The 25,324-nt window shown below is 34.3% G+C and overlaps 1 protein-coding gene across 8 annotated transcripts in view; it reads right to left on the reverse strand.

The window, feature by feature from the left end:
- GPHN (gephyrin) overlaps positions 1–25,324 on the reverse strand; it is a 787,688-nt gene that overhangs the window by 471,703 nt on the left and 290,661 nt on the right. For all 8 annotated transcript variants that reach the window (XM_044664832.1, XM_044664830.1, XM_044664831.1 and 5 more), the window contains exon 3: positions 16,157–16,214. In XM_044664832.1, coding sequence (XP_044520767.1) covers positions 16,157–16,214 — 58 coding nt within the window. The remainder of the gene's footprint in view (positions 1–16,156; positions 16,215–25,324) is intronic.

Here is a 25,324-nt window from a genome sequence, read left to right on the forward strand (position 1 = left end):
GGAGTCCAGGTTTCTATTAATTTCTGGTTTTTCTGGAAGACCAATTATTCTCAAATTGTCTCTTCTAGACCGGTTTTCTTGGTCTGTCACTCTCTCATTGAGATATTTCATGTTTCCTTCTATTTTTTCAGTCTTTTGACTTTGTTTTATTTGTTCTTGTTGTCTTGAGAGATCATTGCCTTCCAATTGCTCAATTCTAGCCTTTAGGGATTGATTTTCCGCTATAATCTTTCGGTTTTCGGCCGTAATCTTCTGGTTTTCGGCCACGATCTTCTGGTTTTCGGCCATGATCTTCTTGTTTTCGGCCATAATCTTCTGGTTTTCGGCCGTAATCTTCTGGTATTCCTTTTCAATCTGGTCATTTCTGGTGTTCAATTGCAAGATTTTACCTTTTAAACAGTTATTTTCTTGCCAGATCTCTTCCATTTTCCTCAAAATCTCAGTTTTGAAGTCTTCCATAGCTTGTGAGGAGTTTTCCTTATTTGAGGAGGGTTCGGATGCTTGTTTGTTCTCCTCCTCTGTTTGCTCGGTTGTCTGGATTTTCTCTGTGTAAAAGTTGTCGAGTGTTAAAGGCTTCTTTTTCTTGTTATTCTTTCTCTTCTGAATTTCCTGAGTCTGGGTAGCCATCATTAGCCCAGCAGCTTCTCAGGTTCATCCTTGCGCTCAGTGTCTGTCCGTGGTCAAGCCCCCTGGTGGATCCCCTTGCTTGATGCTCTGCAGGAGGTTCCTTTACAAGTCTCAGGGCGCTGCTTCCACAGTTGTATACCCGTCTGTACTGGTTCCCCACTCAGGTTTTCAGAGCTTTAGTTCCTGGCTGTGTCTGCCTCCACCCCCGCCTCCGCCCGTGCCTGTACTCTGCTCAGCCTGCGCTCTGCGCCCAGCGTCCGGTCTCTGCTCCGGCGCTCAGATTTCTCTTGCGTTCTCTGGCTTACTGGGGTCTTAAATCTTTCTGCTCTCAGGAACAGGCCCCGGAGCTGCCAATGACTCGATGGGTGCCCCAAACTTGCTCTATTTCTTTTTAGCTGGCTTCTGAGCTCTAGATCTTGTGTGTGGAGGGGGTGGGGGTGGGGCGGTTGCTCAGCCCGCGATTTAGTGAGAGCCCTTAATAGCCTGGAAATGTCTCGATTCCATGTACCTTCCATGCTGTGCCCTGTTGTGGGGTTCCTCCGTTCGTCTGGACTTGTTTTTATGTCCCCTTGAGGAGTTTTGTGTGTTTCGGTCAGGAGAGGTTAAGAGCTGCTTCTTACTCTGCCGCCATCTTAACCCGGAACCCCCAATGACTTTTTTTTTAATGATACCTTGTAGTAGAAAAACTTATATGGCTATGTTATAAGGAATTTCTGGGACAAAATGGAAATCATCTTGAGTGACAGGATTGTTGGTTGAAGACCTCAGAATGCACTCAGGTGGTGTGAGCTAAGGCCAAAAGGCAGTTGGAACCAACCCCATAAATACTCATCATGCAAAGCACAGAGCAGCTTATTCTGAGCATTCTTGGGTGGCGGTTCAAGAGGATGGGTAGGCCTTTGTACCTGCAATCTAGCTTCCTTGCCTGAGAGACCTAGAGAGCTGTCATACCTGCTGTCGATAGAGCTGAGAGAGAACAATATTACAACCATCTAAGAAGAACATCAATAGCCTTCCCTATTTTTTGGTTTGGCTCTGGCCAGGTCAAGCCAGGGTTAGTGAGAGGGTGAAAAAGCTCCAGCCTATCATTGATCTAGTAGCATCTACAATTTCTGATCACTTACTTTAAATTAGCTTAGATTTAGCATCCCTAAAACCTCTTTCCTCATTCCTTGTTCCTGACCCCTTGTTAAGTGAGAAATAAACCTTGTTACTAAGTTCAACTAAAGACTGGAGTACCTTTTCTAATTAGTGAACATCCAAAGCTTAATTAGGAAGGGGAACCTTATTTCACGCATTCAGAATTTCAGCGTTATCCATCCAGCATTAATACCAGCCCATACCAACAATGAACCCAAACTTAAGTCAAGAGGCTCCCAACTCCTTCTTGGTTACTTGGATTGGGCAACTAAACTGTTAAAGGAGGCAGCTTGGCAGGCTCAGTCCAGCAGAGCTTGTCAGGTTGAGGGGGGCATAGCCCTCTTCTATTATCCAGTACTACAAAGCTGCTGCCTTGTGCTCCCCTGTTTCCTTGTGTTTTTTAACAGCTGTGAATTTAGCAAAGAAAAAAAAAACATCATCTTTAGGTGAATACCAACAGTTGCAAAGAGAAAGGATCATTACAGATAACTGCATTCTCTGCAATATGTTTTCTGTTATTGCATATAATTATTCTAATAGACTATTCAAATACTTTATCATGGATTGGAAGTAAACTTGGTTTTTCAAAAGTTACACCAGTTCATCAGTGGAGTGCAAATTTGATAGATGTAACCAAGCTGAAGAGGTTTCAACTATAGGCTCAGAGTTGGATTGTATACATGTCATCTGAAAATTAGCCTAGATAAGCGTGGAGATACCACCAGTAGGTTGGCCATCAGGTGATGACTTTTTTGGTTTTGGCCACAATTCATGAATATCACCTACTAAAGGATAGGTATGTTGGAAGCTGTGCATCAGAATAAATCATAGGCTCTTAAACTATTAAAGCATATTATTTAGAAAAAACCCAACAACTTATGTGTGACCCTGAGTAAATCAATTAATCCTGTTTCCTCATCTATAAAATGAATTGGAGAAGGAAATGACAAACCACTCCAGTATCTTTACCCAGAAAACTCCAAATTAGGATCAAAATCCTTAGGCATTACCGAAAGAAGTGAACAACCACAGCATTAAAAAAACACAACTATTAAAGCAAAAAACTGTTAAGTACAATGACTATAGACCATGATGCTTCCCCATCTTTACCTTTCCTTATACTAACTCAACTATTCCTTAATCATTTCTTGGAGCAAAAAGTGCTGTATTTTTAAACTGATGAACTCTTTAGAGATTTTAATGAAACTTTCATATCTGCAAATGAACTAAAAACTGTGATGGACAGAAAGCTGACTTTAGATGTTTAAAATTTAGGTCATCAAGGGAGAGAAATTACAGGATTCACAAGACAGGGAATGGATCAAATTCCACATGCTAAGATACTTTCCTAATCTTACAATTTTATTTCTAGTTCTTTTCTTTATTTTAAGAGTGAATGGATTACTTTTGGATTAGCATTTGAATACCCTGATTGAATGCATTTATGAATATCTGTCTAGATCAATATTCTGAGAAAGGTATTCAGCTGAAGTTTATTTAGGGGAAGCTAGAAGATAGGGCATAAAAACATATAAGCTTCTGCCAGAGGAAAAGTGTGACAAATCTCCATAATCTCTTGTCTAAACCTCTACTTTATTCTTTCAGCACCTGAAAATTCTCCCTGACCCTAGATAATATCTCTTCATCTGCTTCCCAGACCTGCTCCTACTGAGCCTTTCATATCAGCTCATTCTTCTGATACCAATAGGTCTTCTTTAGTCTCTGAATATCCTTTATCTAACATCTCTGACTTGGTATAATCATCCCACTTCTATTCATAAAGTCTTAAAATAAAGAGAGATTCCTTATTGACTGAAGATGTTCTTCATCAAGATGCTCGTATTGGATGACTATGCTGATTGCACCAACCACCTAATTCCATGGATACTCAGGAGACTGACCAAGGCATTTGCATAGGAAATACAAAATGTTGGTAATCAAGGGAAATAGGCAAGATTGCAGTTAGTAGAGGAAACTGATAGTTCGTTATTGCATCAGTACATTTTGCTTAAATAAGCATTATACATAGGCACCAAGCTTGAGTCCAGTAATAAAAAGGAGGCAGCTAATGTGGATTATTTAAAAGAATTTTAATATTTAATTTAATTAATATTAAAAAGAATGAGTAGAATAGCCCTTTGAATAATCTTCAGCAACTCAATATGGCCAGCCACCCACTCTCTCCCCCAAAAGCAAATTAATATTGATATTCTCCCTGTAATCCAAATCATATAACCATAACATCTCAAAAAATTACTTTTTGAGGTGAGCCAAAGAGCAAATGAAAGACTTGTGGGTGAGTATAAATAATCTTCAGTTTCTTATCAATGCTTAAATGTATAAAAAGTGTCAAGAAAGAACAGGTACAACTAGAAAAGAAGTGTTTTTCATACAGCTAAGGTGAGGAGTAACAAAAGATCTGTAACTTGACTGTTGTTGCATTGTTACTATGAGGAAAATACTTTGTGTTTCTCAAATTACACTGCTATCTCAACCTGTCCTACTAGTAATTAAAACCAATCAGACAAATGTTCTAATGACCTTGTCTGAACTTATAGCAAACCTTGCAGAGACAAGGGAGCCAGAGCCATAACTTTTTTCTGGCTTTCTCCTTTGCCAAATGACTTAAAATTTTTCCTAAACTATTTGAGATTTTGCAATTCATTAATATTACTCAATGTATTAGTTCTTCTATGTAAGACTTAGACAGAGATCTGAATAAGAATCACATAGGATGAGAAGTGTATAGATAGGCTATTCACCACTGGTGGAAGTAGTTTGTTCTTAAATCATTTCATTTGAGCCTGAATCTTACCACTTCCCTTTCTAGCTGGTGGAAGGAGTACACACATCATGAATAAGATCACAAATCCACTGAATGTCTCATAACCATATTTGAATATCAGAGGCTTTAAAGACTGAGTACACAAGATACTTTCTTTCCCTGAGATTGAATGCATGCTAGATCATAAAATAATAGGAATAAGAATGTTAAGGAGTTTTAAAATAATTATCACATCAAATAATCCTAATCTTCAAGTTATTTGGAACACAAAAACTTTACAATACAGAGGACTAAAAAGGATAAAAATTATGTGAGATCAAAATAAAATATATCCCTGTAGCCTTGCTTGCTACTGAAGTCGGATATTTTCAATGAACTTCCTGAAGACAAGTGTACATCACAATATTCAAAATTCAATTACAAAAAAGTCATTTTACCCATTTGTGTAAGAGTCTAAAGAAAAATAGCTATCAAAGAATGATAGCAGGAGAGCAACTTGTCCACCATGGGCTATTTTTATTTTAATGCCATCAAAAAAGATGAGGCAAAAAAAGGGAATATAAATAGTAAAACAAAACAAAACAAATAAAACTTCTGCTATTTATATAGCTACCATGTAATAACGATAAAGGCACAGATATTATTTGCCAGCATCAGATTATTACTTCTCAGTTTCTTTGTTTGATCTTCTAGGTCCTGTTAGCTAACCCTTAGTATGTCCTCCAAAACTTTGTCCTGGCCCTCTTCTCTTTTCTCCCCATGAATTAAAATATCATCTCTCTCTAGATGATTCTCATATTTAGCTGTCTAACCCTTAATTTGAGTAGTTTTAGAGTGTGACACAGGTGGAGGTAGAGTTGGATTAGGTTGAGGGGACTGGAAATAAGGAAATTGGACAGTGAGAGATGGAGAATTTGAATACTGAAAGATCCCCACAGGAATGGGAAGGTATTAATGAGTGAAAGTCTGGCTTGAGGTCAGCTAGGTGCTCCAGGTTCCAGACACTTACTAACTTTGTGATTCTGGGCAAGTCATTAAAAATTCTCAGTTCTTCATCTGTAAAACATGCTGGAGAAGAAAATAGCAAAATACTTTAGTATCTTTGCCAAGGAAACCCCAAATGGGGTCACAAAGAGTTGAAAATGACTGAAATGACAGAACAACAACAAAAGAGGTTTGGTGGTATGGTAGTACTTTTGAGATCTTAGGCAGTTCAGGAGAGGTGACGAACTCTGCAAAGTTAATGAAATGGTGTATTTTTTCTCCTATTCTTACTAGAAGGTCTGGCCAAGAGATAGCCTTCCACTACACTATGCTCTTCTTCCCCAGAGATAAGGAAAGGATCAGTGATGGTATCATCACAAAAATGACTTTAGCATCTAAAAACTAAGTTTTGTCTCTGATAGGAAGTAAACAAATTCCAACACCCTTTAACTTTCACTTTTGATTCAATGTTTCAGATTTAGAATAAATATTAAGAGTTGATTATGACTTCCAGGGGTGGAGTCAAGATGGCAGAGAAATCTTCAGCAACTCTATGCCTCCATGAGAATCCTCTCTGACTAAGATTAAAATATCACCACAAAATGAATACAGGAGTAAAAGAACCAATAAGGAGACAGAATGAAACAACTTTCAAGAAAAGAAAAACCCAAAAGGTATGCAATGAACATTTGGGGCACTGGGGTGGGAGAAGAGCAGACCCAGCAAGAAGCTATAGAAAGGAGGGAAAAGCAAGCCAAGAGCAAGCCACCCCCCACCCTATATCCCCAAAGTTTGGGAACCTATGTCTGAGCCAACATCCAGATCCTGAGATATTGCCTGAGCAAATTGAGGTACAAGCCAACCCACACCCCATTAAATTCCAAACCTGTGAAGAAGTACAGAGTTCCAGTCCAGGGAATTCTAGTTTGGGCTTGGGACAAGGACTTAATTCACACTTTGGGGTGGATGATAGTACTAAGTATTAAGTACTAAGTATTAATCTTTTTGCCTAAAGCTCAGGGAGGAACTCCAAGATAGGACAATTAAGGGTGTGCCTAATAAGATCACATATATAGTGAGACCAAATACTTGAGACTAAGCTTGAGGCTAGAATTTGATCAGTCCGTGACCTGATCAAAATGAGAGTGAGATCAAAAACTTATCCTAAGCATGAGGCAAGTCTTTAAGCTATTAGCATCAGAAAGGTCAATTGAATCAGCCAATTGTCTCAAGATCTGACTTTTGGATCTGGGACTATAAATATCTCTGGAGAACCAACCTGGGGGTTCTGATTTCCTTGACCTCACCCAGACATCCAGCTACCCCCTGGACTTCCCTTTGGGGCCTTGGGAGGTGGGGCTGGTGGGTTGTGGAACATGGGAAGGAATTAGCTAAGTTAGTCTAGCTAGGACACCCCTAAACCAAATCATTACCCTCTTTTGTCAAGCCGGTGGACAACTCTACATCAGGGCAGTGGAATTTATCCCTGGTTGAGGGGCTGGTTCCCTCAACCTGATCCTACATTCTGAGACCCTCTGCCAGCACTGGCCATTCACCCATAGCAACAGTTTCTCCAGACCCTAACTCTCTTCCCTCAGTTTACCCTTGTGTTTTAAATAAAACCCCTTGCCTGATTCTGAGAGTTTCCATACTTCATTTATAACATCAACCAAGGCTAAGAGGCTGAGGTGAAGGAGGATAGCTACCACTTGTCTCCAGAGGGGTTAGACCAGGTATCCATTTTATTCAGGAAGCGAGACTGGTTCACTTCCTGTTGGTTTCTGGTTTCTCACCAGCAGGGAGGGGCTCCTCACTCCCCACCTTAAAGGAGCCTACAGACAGCAGGGAGACTGACTGGGCATCTCAGCTCAGGCCCACAGATCCCTGGCTGTCTGAAATCAACAAATACTGTAGTTGTAGGCTCCCTGGCCCAGGAGACTTACTGGTGCCACCACCTCGCCTAATATCAGCCTGTTTACCCCATTATTACATCTAAGAGCTCTCAGCCTGCAAAGCATCACATCATTACCCCAAGCTTACCTATAATTAGTTAAGAAAAATGAGCAAACAAAAAAAAAGGAACCTAACTCTAAAGAATCGTTATGGAGACACAAAGCAAGGTACAGATATAGAAGGGGACAGTGAAAGCAAAGAAAACACACACAAAGTACAAAAGAAAAATATGGATTGGGCACAGATTCTGGAAGAACTCAAAAAGGACTTCAAAAACCAATTAAGAGAGACAAGGGAAGAGTGGGAAAGAGAAATGAAAGTGATGCAAGAAGAAAGGAAAGTGATGCAAAAAGAAATGAACCAAATGAAAAAGGAGAACCAAAAAATGAGAGAGGAAAATCAGGCCTTAAAAGTCAGAATTGACCAGCTAGAAATAATGATTTCATGAGAAATCAAAAAACAATAAAGCAGAATCAAAAGAATGAAAAAATAAGAGGAAAACATGAACTATATTACTGAAAAAACAAATGACCTAGAAAATAGATCTAGGAGAGACAATTGAAAATTATTGGACTACTTCAAAGCCCTGATCAAGAAAAAACCTTGTATATCATATTACAAGAAATTATCAAAGGCAACTACCCAGAGATCCTTGAACAAGAAAATAAAATAGAAATTTAAAGAATTAAGAGATTACCTCCAGAAAGAAATCTTCAAATAACAACTTCCAGGAATATAATAGTTTAATTTAAGAGCCACTGAGTCAAGGAAAAAATACTTCAAACAGCCAGAAAGAAATCATTCAAATATCAGGATCATAGAGGAATCAGTGGCTTCCATATTAAAGGATCGAAAGGCATGTAATATGATATTGAGGAAGGTGAAAGATTTGGTTTCACAACCCAGAGTCATCTATCTAGGAAAACTGAGTATATTCTTTCAGGGGAAAAAATGGACATTCAATAGGACAGATTTCCAAGCATTCCTGAGGAATAAGTCAGACCTAAACAAAAAAAATCTGAAGTCCAAATATAAGACACAAGAGAAGCCCAAAAAGGTAAATAAGAAAGAGAAAATTTAAGGGATTCATTATGGTCAAATTTTTATATGAATACATGGAAAGAGAATTTCAGTAATTCTCAAAAATTTCTCTAAGTAGTAGAGAAAATAGAAGGAATTTACTCAGAAAGATGGTGGAGAAGTAAGCTGATTATGATGATATGATGTATATGTAAATGTGATGATATGGAATGATATGTATGTATATGATATATGTATGCAGATGATGGATATGTAAAAAAATCAATCAGGGGCTGAAAGAGAGGGTTGCACTGAGAAAAAAGGGAAGGAAGAAATACAATGGGGTAAATTAAATATCATAAAAATGGGTGAAAAATCATTATAGAAAGGGGAGGATAAGGGTGGTGACAGGCAATGTTTCAACTTTACTTTCATCTTAATGGGCGCAGAGAAGGTAAAACAAGTATACTCAGTGGGGTATAGAATTCTATCTTACTCTACTAGGTGGGGTATAGAATTCTATCTTACCCCACAGAGAAGTATAAAGGGAATAAGGCAAGGGAAGAGGGAGGTAATGAGGGAAGTGGAGAAGTTGGGGGGGAGAGGAGGTGACAAAAAACAAAATACTGGTGAGAAGAAATAAAGTGAAATGGAATAGAGCAGTGTGAAGATTGGATTAACTTTCCTGTGAACTACTTTAAGATTTAATCACCAGAAGCATATACACCCCACTTATCCTTAAGTATGGGGAGGTCTGTGACCCATGTGTGCTATAGTGGGTGACGAATAAGAAACAGCTGACAGTCCCCTGGGCAGTCCTAAGTAAAGCTAAAACTATAATTGGTCCATGTAAAGTGGACGGAATATAAAGGAGGAATATAAAGGATGCAAAGAAGCATCTTTAAAAGCAGTGGCAACTTCCTGTGAAATTCAGTTCTTCAGAGTTCAGAGTTGGAGCTGGAGGCTGGTGAGGGATCTGCTTAGTGGACCTCAGATTCTGAAATTTGGTGAGACTGTTCTTGAACCTCTCCCTTTGAACTACCATGTGGGTGAGTGAAAAGGCTAACTCTTTTTCCTGGTTTTTCTGGAGGTAGCCTCTGGAGAGACCCCTTGTCTTAGAGGAGGCGTCATGGCTAGAAACCTTGTTTAATTTATCTTTGGATCCCTCTTTGCTAGGGCCTCTGAAGCCCTTCCTGGTTTCCACCAGGCTGGAGTAATTGTCTACTCTCTTTCTCTCCCTGATGTCCTTACTTGTAAAAAAAAATACCATGAAAAGTCATCCTGACTTGAGTAATATTTTTTGGTGACCACATTTTTATACATTTAGTACAATCTCTAATTTTTAACCCTGACAGCAGGATCTAAAGGAGATAATACGATGGAGGGCAATACAAAATTTGTATTCATAAAGTAAGCAGATAGCAGAATGGATTAAAAACCAGAATTCTACTATATGTTGTTTGCAAGAAACACATTTGAGGCAGGGTGACATACACACATTCAAGGTAAAAGGCTGGAACAGAATGTAGTATGCATCATCTAAAGTAAAAAAAGCAGGAGTAGCAATCATGACACTAGACAAAGCCAAAGTAGAAACTGATCTGATTAAAAGAGATAAGGAAGGAAATTACATCCTGTTAAAGGGTACTATAAACAATGAAGTAATATTGTTACTAAACATTTATGCATCAAATGGAATACCATCTAGATTTCTAAAGGAAAAATTAAAGGAGCTCAAAGAAGAGCTACATAGTAAGACCATATTATATTAGTGGGGGATCTTAAACTTCCCCTTTCAGAACTAGATAAATTGAACCAAAAAATGAATAAAAAAGAAGAAGGAAAAAGAAAGAAGTAAGGGAAGTGAATGAAATGTTAGAAAAATTATAATTAGTAGATATCTGGAGAAAATGGAAAAGGAATAAAAAGGAATATACCTTCTTCTCAGTAGTACATGGTACATATACAAAGACTGACCATGTACTGGGGCATAGAAATATTGCAAACATATTCAGAAAAGCAGAAATAATAAATACAAATTTTTCTGATCATAATGAGATAAAAATTATACTTAACAAGGGTCCAAGGAAAGGCAAATTTAAAATTAAATGGAAACTAAATAATCTAATTTCAAAACTGGTGGGTTAAAAAAAGAAATCATAGAAACAATTACAGACTTCATTAAAGAGAAGGACAATGAGGAGACTTCATATCAAAACATATGGGATGATATAGCCAAAGCAGTACTCAGGGGAAATTTTATATCTCTGAATGCCCATCTACAAAATTGAGAAGGAAGGGATCAGTGAATTGGGCCTGCAACTTAAAAAATTAGAAAAAGAACAAATTCAAAATCCTTAGATAAAAAGTAAATTGGAAATCCTAAAAATTAAAGGAGAAATTAATCAAACTGAATGTAAAAGAACTATTGAACTAATAAATAAGACCAAGAGCTAATACTTTGAAGAAACAAATAAATAAAATAAAGTAATAGTTAGTATAATTAAAAAAAAGAAAGAAGAGAATTAAGTTAACGGTATCAAAGATTAAAAGGATGATCTCACCTTTCATGAAGAGGAAATTAAGGTAATTATTAAGAACTATTTTGCCCAATTATATGGCAATAAATGTGACAATCTAGGTGAAATGGATGAACACTTATAAAAATATAAATTGCCTAGATTAACAAAAGAGGAAATAGAATATTTAAATAATCCCATCCCAGAAAAAGAAATTGAACAATCTATCAAGGAACTTCCTAAGAAAAAATTCCCAGCGCCAGAATGATTCACAAGTGAATTCTATCAAACATTTAAAGAACAATTAATCCCAATATTATACAAATTATTTCACAAAATATGCAAAGGAGTCTTACCAAATTATTTTTATGACAAAATATGGTATTGATTCCAAAGCCAGGCAGACCAAAAACAGAGAAAGAAAATGTTAGACCAATCTCCTTAATGAACATAGATGCAAAAATCTTAAACAGAATACTAGCAAAAAGACTCTAGCAAGTGATCACAAGGATTATGATCAAGGACTATTATTACAGGAATGCAAGGATGGTTTAATATTAGGAAAACCATGCACATAATTGACCATATCAATAATCAAACCAACAGAAATCACATGATTATCTCAATAGATGCAGAAAAAGCCTTTGACAAAATACAACACCCATTTCTATTAAAACACCAGAAAGTATAGGAATAGATGGGCCTTTCCTCAAAATAATAAACAGTATATATTTAAAACCATCAGCAAGTATGGGGACAACTTAGATGCCTTCCCAATAAGATCAGAAGTTAAGCAAGGATGCCCATTATCACCTCTATTATTTAATATTTTACTAGAAACACTAATGGTAGCAAGAAAAAGAAATTGAAGGGATTAATGTAGGCAATGAGGAAACTAAACTATCACTCTTTGCAAATGATATGATGGTATACTTAAAGAATCCTAGAAAATCAACTAAAAGGCTAGTGAAAATAAAAACTTTAGCAAAGTTCCAGGGTAGAAGATAAATCCACATAAATCATCAGCATTTCTATTTATTACCAACAAAATTCAGCATTGTGAGTTAGAAAGAGAAACTCCATCACTCCATATAATATAAAACATTTAGGAATTTATATACCAAAACAAACACAGGAATTATATGAATACAACCACAAAACACTTTTTACACAATTAAAACTAGATCTAAATAACTAGAAAAATATTACTCAAGGGTGGGAAAAGCCAACATAATAAAAATTATAATCCTACCCAAATTAATCAATTTATTCAGTGCCATACCTATTGAGCTACCCAAAATCTTTTTTATATAATTAGAAAAAACTATAACAAAGTTCATCTGGAAGAACAAGAGATTAAGAATATCAAGGGAAATAATGAAAAAAAATGTGAAGGATGAGGACCTAGCAGTACCAGATCTTAAACTGTACTATAAAGCAGTGATCATCAAAACAATATGGTACTGGCTAAGCGACAGAAGGGTGGATCAATGGAATAGACTAAGGTAATGACCTCAGCAAGCTAGTGTTTGATAAACCCCCAAATCCCAGCTTTTGGGACAAGAACTCACTATCTGGCAAAAACTGCTAGGAAAATTGGAAAACAGTATGGGGAAAATCAGGTCTAGATCAACATTTTACACCCTATACCAAGATAAATTCAACATGGGTAAATGTCTTAAATATAAAGAGTGAAATCATAAATAAATTAGGTGAACATAGATTAGTATACCTGTCAGATCTATGGGAAAGGCAGGAATATAAGACCAAGCAAGAGGTAAAAATCATTGCAAAATATAAAATGAATGACTTTGATTATATCAAATTAAAAAGGTTTTGTGCAAACAAAACCAGTGTAACCAAAATCAGAAGGAAAGAAACAAACCAGGAGAACATTTTTATAACAAAACTCTTTGACAAAGGTTTAATTTCCCAAATATATAAGGAACTAAAGTCAAATTTACAAAAAACCAAGCCATTCTCCAGTCAACAAATGGTCAAGGGACATGAAAAGGCAGTTTTCACATGAAGAAATCAAAACCATCAATAAACACATGAAAAAGTGTTCTAAATCCCTACTGATTAGAGAAAGGTAAATTAAAACAACTCTGAGGTAACACCTTACAGCTAGCAGACTGGCATGCGCTTATTGATGGCAATTTGGAATTTTGCGCAAAGGGCTTTAAAAGAATACCTGTCCTTTTATCTAGCCATACCACTGCTGAGTTTGTACTCCAAAAAGAAAAAGACGTGTACAAAAATATTTATAACTGCACACTTTGTGGTGGCAAAAAATTGGAAAATGAGGGGTTGCCCATCATTGGGGGAATACCTGAACAAATTGTGATATCTGATGGTGATGGAATATTATCGTGCTGAAAGGAATACTGAACTGGAGGAATTCCATTTGAACATGGAAAGACCTCCAGGAACTGATGCAGAACAAAAGGAGAAAGAACCAGGAGAACATTGTACACAGAGACTGATACATTATGGCACAATTGAATGTAAAAGACTTTTCTAACAGGACAATCCAGAGGAACTTATGAGAAAGACTCTACACCAAGAGAAAGAATTATGGGAACGGAAATGCAGAAGAAAAACATATGATCAATCACGTAGTTTGATGGGGATATGATCAGGGTTTTGATGTTAAAAGATCACTCTACTACAAATATGAATAACGTGGAAATAGGTTTTGAACAATGATACATGTATAATCCAGTGAAACTGCTTGTCAGCTCCAGGAAGGGGGAAGGAAGTTGGGGAGAGAAATCATGAATCAAGTAACAGTGGAAAAATATTCTACATAAAAAAATAAATCCTTCCCTCCAAAAAAGTCTTGATTAGAGGTATCAAGATTGCTTCTCAGATAGCAGACACAATTCTATGTCAAGTTGCTTTTTATATCACGTTCTAACTAATTTGTGGTATGACTTTGGGTAAGTCATAACCTCTGGACATTGATCATCTAATTATTACAATTTCTTTTTGTTAATACTACAGATTTAACTGACATTTAGTTGAGAAAACCAGAATTAAAGAATATATTTCATTTTCCAAAAATTTCATTTATTGTGGTCATTCCTGTTTGACAGAGTGACTGAAATAGGTCCAATTACATTTCTTAGTTTTAAACAACTTCAGTATTTTGTGTTAATCCTATGTTTAAATTAATTGCAGAGATTTAAATTGATTATGCAGCATTTATTTTATAATGAAAGGTGTATGTGTATACACACACAAACACACTTTTAGTTATTAGAAAATGACCATTATTTACAAGTTTTTGAATCCATCCTTTTTGAATAATAACTTACCTTTATATAGTACTTTAAGATTTTTCAAAGCACTTTACATGTGTTATCTTACTTGATCTTCACAATAACCTTGTGAGGTAGGTGATATTATTATTCTAATTTTATTAGTGAGGAAAACTAAGTGTGTCTGTGTATAGGGATGGAGGTCGGGCATTTGGGATTAGTATTAAATCACTAGTGCTCAGAGAAATATAATTATTAAGTACTAAAGGCAAGTCTTCCTGACACCAGAAAAAAATAATATTTATAAATTGCAGTTTGATAGTGTTGATTTTTCATTTGAACAATTATGACTGAAATTCACAAGTATCAGAAGAGAAAATATAAAGTAAGCATATTTATGGTTATTTAAAGTTATCATTATTATTATTTTGTTCAAAAGGGAGCTCATTAATATTAAAAGGCTAATAACATAATCAAATCATCTACTAATTTGGAAGTGCCAATTTTTTTCTTTCCAGATCACATATACACAAATATAAAATAATTTATTATAATTCCATTTAACAGATGAAGAAAGTAAGGTCCAATAGGGAAAATAACTTGCCCAAGTTCACATAGGTATTAAAGGAGGGATTTCCAAATCCATTGCTCTCACCAAAAGTATCCTTGCCAGAGAGCTCAAGGAGATTAAAGAAGCAGTTATTATATGTTCCTGTTGAATATTCATCTTTCCTGAGCAAATTTTCAAAATCCCTTTTAAAACAATTCCAATGGAGAAGGAAGACAAAGGCCTGGGAAGAAAAATAAGCAGGTTCTCTGTCCTCATCCCAATATACCTTTCTAAATAGCAGAGAGTTGTAGATGCTATTTTAAAATATTTTATTCTTCCTTAAAATAATATTATTCCTAAGCATTGCTCTGCTTAAAATGAATTTGTTTTTAATAGTAATAAATCTAGTCAAGCCAAAGAAACTGAAACAAAGTTTAGGGAAAGGAATATAGTAGTATGTCAAGTTTAAGTGTATCAGGACACTTCTTCTATGTTAAAAATAGCTCATACATGTTTTTAAAGATAGTGAGCAAGAATTACTTAAAATTTAAGTAATGTTTATAGTGTGACAAAGGAAAAAGGAACAGAAATATGATGAAAAGTTAAGTGTTTTCTCTTATATTGTTTGTTTGCCATTTTAATCCCCCAAAAGGGCTTATTCTCTATGAAACTTTCCAGATTAGGCAAAGGTGTGGGATTTTCCCCATTCACTTTCATATACATGTATTTTAATATTTATGCTAATTTATGACTAGTAATTTTAGATTATTAATTATACTAAGTAGCAAACATTCTTAGCATAGAAGCTTTGGGTGACACCTATTATGTACCCTCTGAACTGACCCAGGGTTGGCAACGTATGGCTCTTGAGGGCCAGATGTGGCTCTTTGTGCAGGAGCCATAAAGTCAATTTTTTTCAGGTGCTATCACAGGAGCGCGCACTGTGAGCACTGTATGGCTCTCACGAAATTACATTTTAAAAAATGTGGTGTTTATGGCTCTCAAGGCCAAAAAGGTTGCCGACCCCTGTGACTCTTCAAAAGGTATACTCCCAATTTGTAAATTTTCCCTGAAAAATTTCCCTTTTAGATTTATCATAATTTTTGTTTAAAGATTATTTCATATGATTAAATGAAGTCAAGTGATGAATAATAATAATTTTGTAGCTTCTTCAAGAATGGTTACTAATTGGGAATTCTATAAGGGTTCAACATAGTCATTGTAAGCTTTAAAAAATATTTTTAAAGGAGTAATTATTTTCTTCCCTTCCCCAGGCCTGCTATTTTTGGCAGAGTTGAAGGATGTCATACTATACCTTGATTTCTTCTATTTCATCTGGTACTATCTTGTAAGCCGATATAGTCCCACCCAACCTGAAATTGGGAGAAGAAAATACTCTCAAAATCAAGAATAGTATATAAGAAAATATGGATAATATAAAAAACCAATAACTTCCAACTAGTTTGGAAGAAAAACTAAAGGATATATTAGGGAAGATGGATATTTATTACTTAAATTTCAATAAAACCAATGCATTAATGGTTAGCAGAATTGGAAAAGGTGAATCATAATTTAGCAAGTAGAGGCAACAATGCACCTTTTAATTTCATATTCAGTGAGGCTTTCTTTTCTGGCTATGACAAATATTAAAATTAAATATAGAAAAAATGAGCTTAAAACCAGATCTTCTAATCACTGTATCACAAAATGAAATTTTACAAAAATAATGGAGCACTTTCAATTTCACTGCTCTTATTAAAATCCAATTTTAATATTATTAAATACATAATTATAATTTGTCAATATCTTCCATATATGTATATATTCAATATAAAACACGAATTTCATAATTATTCAAAATTTCATTTTTTATGTTTTATTATATTCATGAATATACTTCATACACATAAATACACACATTAGGTACGTGTGATTAAAATATTTTTACTTATAGGAATGCATGATCAAGATAGTTTGGACACTACTATTTTAGTGAATAATAAAAGAAATGATGGTTTGATTTTTAAATTTTGTAATGCGTATAGATCCATGCTACTGACATATTAAAAGACATACTTCTTATCTTCATTGAAATCCAGTTTTACAAAATCAGGGAAAAAATGGTAGCTCAGACTTCCATGTATCAATTTAATGATAAAACACCTCTCCTAAGAAAGGCAGAGGTAGCAGATGGCTTACTATATACATATATATGCCAATTCATAATGAGGAGATGGAATCATATATATATATATATATATATATATATGTAACAGACTGATTAAATAATGACATGGTTAAATACACGGTCATTCTGACCATTCTAGTCAAATATAGTAGGTATTTGGTAGGTAGGGACCAAGAAAGGGGTATATAAGTGATATGAAAACCAAATGACTTAAAAGAGCAAATGAAATTCTAAAAAGAATACAAAAAATTAACATAAAGAACATAGTTTTAGAGAAACTAGCTCTACAAAGCAACCACTTCTTGTTCCTTTTCTCCTCTTCATTTTTATCTACTTCTCATATTATTTCAATGTCTTGGTATCATGACTACTTCTGTGGATCTGATATTTTTCCAGACAAAAAAACTTTATCAACTTGAGCTTTCAAAAGGCTTTGATCTTTACAATGTTATGTGAAGCAGCTATCCACTGCACATATTATATTATAAATAGTGAAAGATTTCAATTCTAAATAAATGAAAATAATTTTTTCCTCCAAATAAATTTTGAATTTTAGGAAACTAGAATGAATTTGACAGTGAATGAATAACTTAAATACTTCAAATGTGCATAACAGTCAAAATAATATTTGGTTCATGATTCTGGGAGAGATATAAATTTAAAATTAATGTTTGCTATGCTATACTAAGAATGCTTGGGTTCTTTATAATTCTATTGAAAGTAATAGTCTATGCAACCTAAAGTTTGATGATAAATTGCTTTATATTAATCTATAATTATTTCCTAAGTTTTTAAAAACAAGTAATGCATTTTATACATTGCCATTGTGCCAGTGTGATTAGCACAGTTCTGAATACATGGTAGGCATTTAATTATTAAATACTGAATGGAAATTCAAATATCTTAGAAAAATGATACATTATGAAATAAAATGAGACTACAAAAAGGAAATAAATTCTAAGCCATGGGATATGTACAATATCAATGTAATTCTTAAAAATAAAATAAGTTATATATGTTATTTTTATAATAGCATAATAGTGCTTTGCACATAGTAAGTATTCAATGTTCATGATTTTTCATTCATTCATTCATTCATTCATTCATTCATTCATTCATACATAATGGTTCACTTTTTCAATGTTCTTGACTAGGCTATGAATTCCATGACTGCAGACATCCCATATTTGTAGCCTTCACAGTATAGATAGCACAGCGCTTTGCACATAACGCATATTCAGTGAATACTTATCCAATGTTTACAAACTGGACGCCTCTAACTAATATTATTAGTTTGTCTATCTCTACATGATTTTGATTCTCCCAACCATAAATAAAATCATACCTTACAAATTTCACATTAGAGTAATATGGCAAAAAGGTATTATTGAAAATAGCATCCCAAAGTTGAGGGAAAAAAGAGGTAGTTTTCTTAGAAAAGTCCATGAATGAATGGAAATGAATAATAGTCCAGGAGAAATATGCTATATCTTTATCTCATAGCAAGAAAACTAGTCTTTACCACGTAAAGCCTGGACTCCTCAATCTGTTACTATACTAAAAGCTCTGACAAAAGAAATTTCAATACCTTTAATCTTTCTATCCAGGCAATCTACCACATATAAAGTATACTTAAGAGATTTCAATAACAAAGAAAATAACAGCTGATATTTTATGGTATTTTAAAGTTTATAAAATGTTTGATGTATATTATCTTATTTGGTCCTCACAGCAACACTTTGCCAGAACAAATCTCTTAGGATATCAAAAATTAACTTTCTAGAGCTAAACACTATAACAAAAACATTTGTCTAGAGGGAACAAATGTTAAGAATCTGAAGGGAAAATAATTTTTTAGATGGAAGGAATATAGGGAACCTAATTACTAGTGCTGAAAGTACAGTGTACAGGCATACCTTGGAGATATTGCAGGTTTGGTTCCCAACTACCACAATAAAGCAAATATTGCAATAAAGTGAGTCATATGATTTTTTTGTTTCCCTGTGTACATAAAAGTTTACACTACAGTATAACCTATTAAATGTTATTTAGTATTATATCTTTAAAAACCCCAATGTATATACCTTAATTTAAAAATATTGTTAAAAAATGCTATCACCTGGGTCTTCAGCAAGTCGTAATCTTTTTGCATATGAGTCTTACCTCAATGTTGATGTCTGATTTACAGATCAGGGCAGTGGTTCCTGACGGCTGGGGTGGTTACAGTAATTTCTTAAGATAACACAGCAATGAAGTCCACCTCAACAATTGCCTCTTCCTTTCACTTGAACACTTAGAGGCCATTGTAGAGTTACAATTTCAACATTGGTGTACTTCAGGGAATAGGAAGGAGAGTGAGAGAGACAGAGTAACAGCCAGTTGGTGGAACAATTAGAACACACAACATTTATTGTTGTTGTTGTTATTATTATGAGTTTGCAGATTATTATTATTATTATTATTATTATTATTATTATTATTATTATTATTATGAGTTTGCAGACTTATATAAATCCTTGGTGCCCTAAAAAAGTTACAAGAGTAACATCAAAGACCACTGATCATAAATCACCACTAGTTATATAATAATGAAACAGTTTGAAAATTTGCAATAATTTCTAAAATGTAACAATGACACAGACCACATGCTGTTGGAAAAATGGGACTGATAACCTTCTCAATAGAGGGTTGCTACTAACCTTCAAAATTTGTAGTACAGTGTCTGAAAATACAATAAAATGAGGTATGCCTGTATTATAAAGCAGTCACCATAAAACTCAATTGATATTAAGAGCACAAAAGTCTATCAGTGCAACAGACTTTGATAAGACAGAAGCAACTAAATACTGCAGCATAGTGTTCTATAAATTCAAGACCACCAACTACTGGGCTAAGGACTCTCTAGTCTACAAAAATTGATGGATAAAGGAAAAAGGAGTTTTACAGAGAATAGGTTTAAATTAGATATTTTACTTTATATAATCTCTAAAAATTCCAAATGTATACTCAATATCATATCATAAAATAATTAGAAGAGAATGGAAAGAATTACCTTGAATGACTTGGAGAAAAATTCTTAATTTAAAAAATATAGAAATGATCACATAATATACAATGGGTAATTCAGATTACATAAAATTAAAGATCCCTTAAAATGATCAGAATCAAAGTAGTTAAAATCAGAAGAGAAGCAGTGAGTTGGTAAAATAACCTTACAACAAATATTTCTGATAAAGGGTCTTATATCAAAGATATATGGAAAAATAAAATAAATATATAATATTATTATGAGCCATTCCTCAAAAGATATGTGGTCAAATGATATGAAGAGGTATTTTTTTAAAAAATAGAAGCTATGAAAAAGTCCTCAAATTATTAATAATAAAAAATCCAATTAAAGCAACTTTGAGTTTTCATCTCATAAAGCTTTTCAGCTTGGCAATGATAACAGAAGATGAAAATGGCAAATGTTAGAGGGTTTGTAGAAAGAGAGGCATAATAAAGGACAAAGAAGTAATAATGTGAATTGTTCTAACTATTCTGGAAAACAATTTGGAATATTTTAAAAGTCATTAAACTGCATATGCCATTTAAACCAGTGATATCACTACTAATATGCATTTATGTCTAATATGAAATCTAAGAAGAGGAAAATGTCACATATGTATGATATTTACATTGACACTTTTTGTAGTAGCAAAGAACTATAAGGAAAGTGGGTTACCATCAACTGGGCAAATGGTTGAACACATCATACTATGTTAAGGTACTATATTACTGCAGAGTAAAATGTTATTAATTAATATGAATTCAGAGTAATTTGGGAATACGTATATAAAAACTTGAAGAATAATTTATGTGTAAAATAAAAAGACACTCAAAGTCTTCATTGCATCATTTAATCACTACTTTTAGAGGGCTAATAGTGGAATGTTTCCTACCTCTGCATTGAAGTGGTGAACTAATGGTATAGAAATGAAATTTTCAGACATTGCCAATGTGTCTTGGATTTTGCTACACTTAGTTGATATAAGGCAAGATTCTAGTGTTGGGGGAGGGAATCATTAGGAATTGAGGGTGACTTAAAGAAAAGCATCAATAAAATGTAAAAAAAACCCTCAAACTTTTAAGTTAGTTGTCACTACAACTATTCCCTTCCTAAAAACTCTACCCTCTCTCACCTTAGGAATTTCATTAGAGAAAGTCACATAATTATCAGTGGTAGGTTCTTCCTTTCCCTCTAATCAGTAGCTTTATTGTCAGTTCACATGCTCAACTCCATATCCTTCCCCCATAGTCAATCCTAAAGCTTAGGGAATTGAAAAGTGGAGCATTCTTTTTTGTAACCCTTAACAAAAAGGTTGAGGATTTCTCTCTCTCCTTTTCCCCCTCCAAACTATTGGAGGAATGGCAGTAATACCTAAGAAAAATTATATTTCTGGCATTTCAGTAAAACATAATTGTAAATAAAAGTTTATAGAGGTATACAAGCAAATTTATTTCATTTTCCAATGGCAGTCATTCCTTGATTACTTGCTAGCTAACATCAGCAGATAGGATACTTTTCTAAATAAAGGTTTACAGGAGGCCAGACAACACTATAATAACACATCTCAAGGTCCAGAGGAATCTTTTTGTGTTCTTTTAAGTACATGTTAAGGGCTTATTTAAGATTTAACCAGTGGTACATTTAGTATATATTCAATTCAATTCAGTCAGCATTTATTAAACAACAACAAATTTACAAGGTGACATTTAATGCAGCTTAGTGAATACTAAGATAACTTTAGAATCAGAAAGAGGGTTCAAATTCTACAGATGATAAATACTGATCAAGTAGAAACAGTTAAGAAAGTTACTTAACCAAATCAGAGCCTTAGGCAACTTTCCTGAGCAGGAGTCAGAAATCTATTGTCCTGCAGTTTTATATATTTAAATTAAGTTTTATTGTATCAAAAAGTAAAATAATTATTGAATTTTACAAATCTAAAGACCATTTTTGGCTTGCTGGTTGTTGAAAAACAGGTAGCTGAATTGGATTTAGCCCTGATATAGGTTTTTAAAACTCTTTTCTGGAACTTAAATTACAGAATAGTTGCTAATGTGTTTACTGTTAGAAGTTTTAGCACCTTGAGTTCTTGATAGTACATATATACTTTCATAAGACTTCCTTCAAACTACCTCTAATTAGATTAAAATATACTTGGGAAATTTTTAAGAAAATAAAAATACAATACAACATAAATAATGTTGATGTGTAGTTTTCTAAGTTGATATGCAGGCATATCAACTTTCTATTTGAGTTTCACACCACTGCCATACATTAAGGAAACCACTGGTCCAGATTCTCCTCCCTCATTGCTAGCCAAAATGTGTTGGGCCCTTGGAATAAGCTATAAGAAGCTTATATTTTATTGGAAGAGAAAAAGTATAGTAAATACAAGATAATTCAAGGAAAGGGAAGATAGGGGTATTAATAATTAGGGGAAAGGATAAAGATTTTCTATAGGAGATGATTCCTGGGTTAAGGATTCTAAAAAGAAAAGGTGAAGAGGGAATGTATTTCAGATTACTGGTAGGTAGGGGACAGAAGAAGAGATACACAAACTACAAAAAAGTCATTCCATCAGAACATTGATGCATTGCTGGTGGAGTTGTGAATTGATCCAACCATTCTGGATGGCAATTTGGTATTATGCCCAAAGAGCGCTAAAAGAATGCCTGCCCTTTGATCCAGCCATACCATTGCTGGGTTTGTACCCCAAAGAGATCATAGATAAAAAGACTTGTACAAAAATATTTATAGCCATGTTTTTTGTAGTAGCAAAAAACTGGAAAAATGAGGGTATGCCCTTCAACTGGGGAATGGCTGAACAAACTGTGGTATCTATTGGTGATGGAATACTACTGTGCTCAAAGGAATAATAAACTAGAGGAATTCCATGTGAATTGGAAAGACCTCCAGGAATTGATGCAGAGCGAAAGTAGCAGAGCCTGAAGAATATTGTACATGGAGACTAATACACTGTGGTAAAATAAAATGTAATGGACTTCTGTACTAGCAGCAATGCAATGACCCAGGACAATTCTGAGGAACTTATGGAAAAGAACTCTACCCACATTCAGAGGAAGAGCTACAGTAGGGGAAGCACAGAAGAAGGACAACTGCTTGAACACATGGGTTGATGTGGACATGGTTGGGGATGTAGACCCGAAACGACCACACCAATGTAACTATCAATAATATGGAAATAGGTCTTGATAGATGACACATGTTAAAACCAGTGGAGATGAGTGTCGGCTATGGTGGTGGGGGGGTTATGGAGGGATGAAGGGGAAAGTAGAACATGAATCATGTAACCATGGCCAATTTTTCTTAAAAAAAAAAAAGAAAAGAAAGAAAAAAGAAAGAAAAAAAGAAGATGGAATGCTGTGTTTGGAGGAATAAAAAGGTCAATATGCCTAGACCAGAGAATGCATGAAAGGGAGGAAAGGGACATTCAATTCTGTAAAGGTAAGAAGAAGCCACATTGTAAAGAAATGTAAATTCCAAACTAAGAAATCATATTAGAACCCTCTTTACTATCTGTTACCCCAGATGTATATCTAGTCAATTGTATGTGACTGAGATGTTAGGAATGCCTAAGCTTCTATAGTACAAAAGACAATTTGAAAACCATAAATGGCTTTGTACAATTCAAGCCAAATTGAGTTCAGACCACCAGAAATGGTTTGCAGAAAGAAAAAAAAAACTAGTATTTTCTCTCATTGTAGCATTAAGGCTTTTCTCTAAATTAAATTTATTCTCCGATATTACTATTCTTCAGTCTTACAGATTTTCAAATAAAAAAATTTTAAGCAAAAAAAATTTAACATGAAGTCTTATAGCTGTAAGCATATTAGGCTTTCCTGGATTAATTTTAATTAATTTTTACAGACTGTCCATCAAAATATTTATAACTATTTTATAATTAGTTTTTATAATTACATATAAAATATAATTTTGAATTTCATAATTATATAATATAAATTTTAGTTGGGGGCAAAAGTTATTGTAGCTATCAGTACTTCATAAATAAGACTAAAATAATATTATGAGTAATAAATTATTGTGAGGGAGTTCAAATGTCATTTTTTGGTAGTGTTAAAAGAAGTTTTCAGAACAACAAAAAAAGAGAACCACTGCTCTAGTGTAAATCACTACATTTGAATCAGGGTTCAATTCTCAGTGAGCTGCACCCGAGACAAAAAACTTGACTTCCTACACTGAAACATCCTAAATGTTTCCCAGACAAAAATAATCCTTTCATATCAAGCATGAAATAATTGTTAATTATATTGTGGGGTTTTAAATGTCAGTCCTTAACATCACCAATTCCATCTACTTACAACAAAGCCCTGCAATTTATAAGGCAAAATAATGATTAATATTCCCATTAAACCCCCGGACAAGAGGGAGAAACTCTAGATACATAACCACACACAACAACCATTATTGCTCAATACATACTTCGTTGTCCCTTGTGTGTAAGACTGAAGAATAGTCCTTAAAAGACTGATTCAGATGATGACTGAGAAAATGTAAAAGACTGTCTGACAAAATGTAATTCAAATAATGGAAGATGACTAAACACAGTAACTCTTCTAGTAATATTTCAGCTATAGAAATGCCTAGGTTATAGATAACATTTTAGAGCAGTGATGGACAAACTACGGCCTGAGGGCCAGATGCAGTCCCCTGAAATGTTCTATCTGGCCGTGACATTATTCATAATCTGAAGAATATAATGAGTAGGATACAATACAATGAAAATTTCAAAGAATTGCCTTAGAAACAGACCGACAGATGAACATTTCTTTTCCTTTGGCCCCTCTTTAAAAAGTTTGCTCATCACTGATCTAGAGTATAATAACATAGCTATTTAACCTGGGACCTTCATAAGTTTTGATCTAAAAAGGTAGGACTATAATTCTGAGCAGGATAATGTTCAGGTCTATAACATCAAGTAGCTCAATTATAGTGGCAGACAGGTCAGAAGTTCATAGGAACATTACACAAATTCATATGGTAACCAAAGTAACTTAGAATTTTACAGGGCTTAGAAAAAAGTTTTATTAGAAGTCAGAATATAATGTTAATGTATGTTTGTGTAATATATCCTTTCTATTTGTTCATTAATGTGTGTGTACTACATCTTTGAGTATGTTTTTGTTATATTATTTTCTTATTCATTTGCTCTTGTATTAGTTATCACATGTCTATGGGATCTTCATTAGTCTAACTATACATAACTT

This window comes from Gracilinanus agilis, chromosome 2 (assembly GCF_016433145.1).
Source record: "Gracilinanus agilis isolate LMUSP501 chromosome 2, AgileGrace, whole genome shotgun sequence".
NCBI classification, from domain to species: domain Eukaryota; kingdom Metazoa; phylum Chordata; class Mammalia; order Didelphimorphia; family Didelphidae; genus Gracilinanus; species Gracilinanus agilis.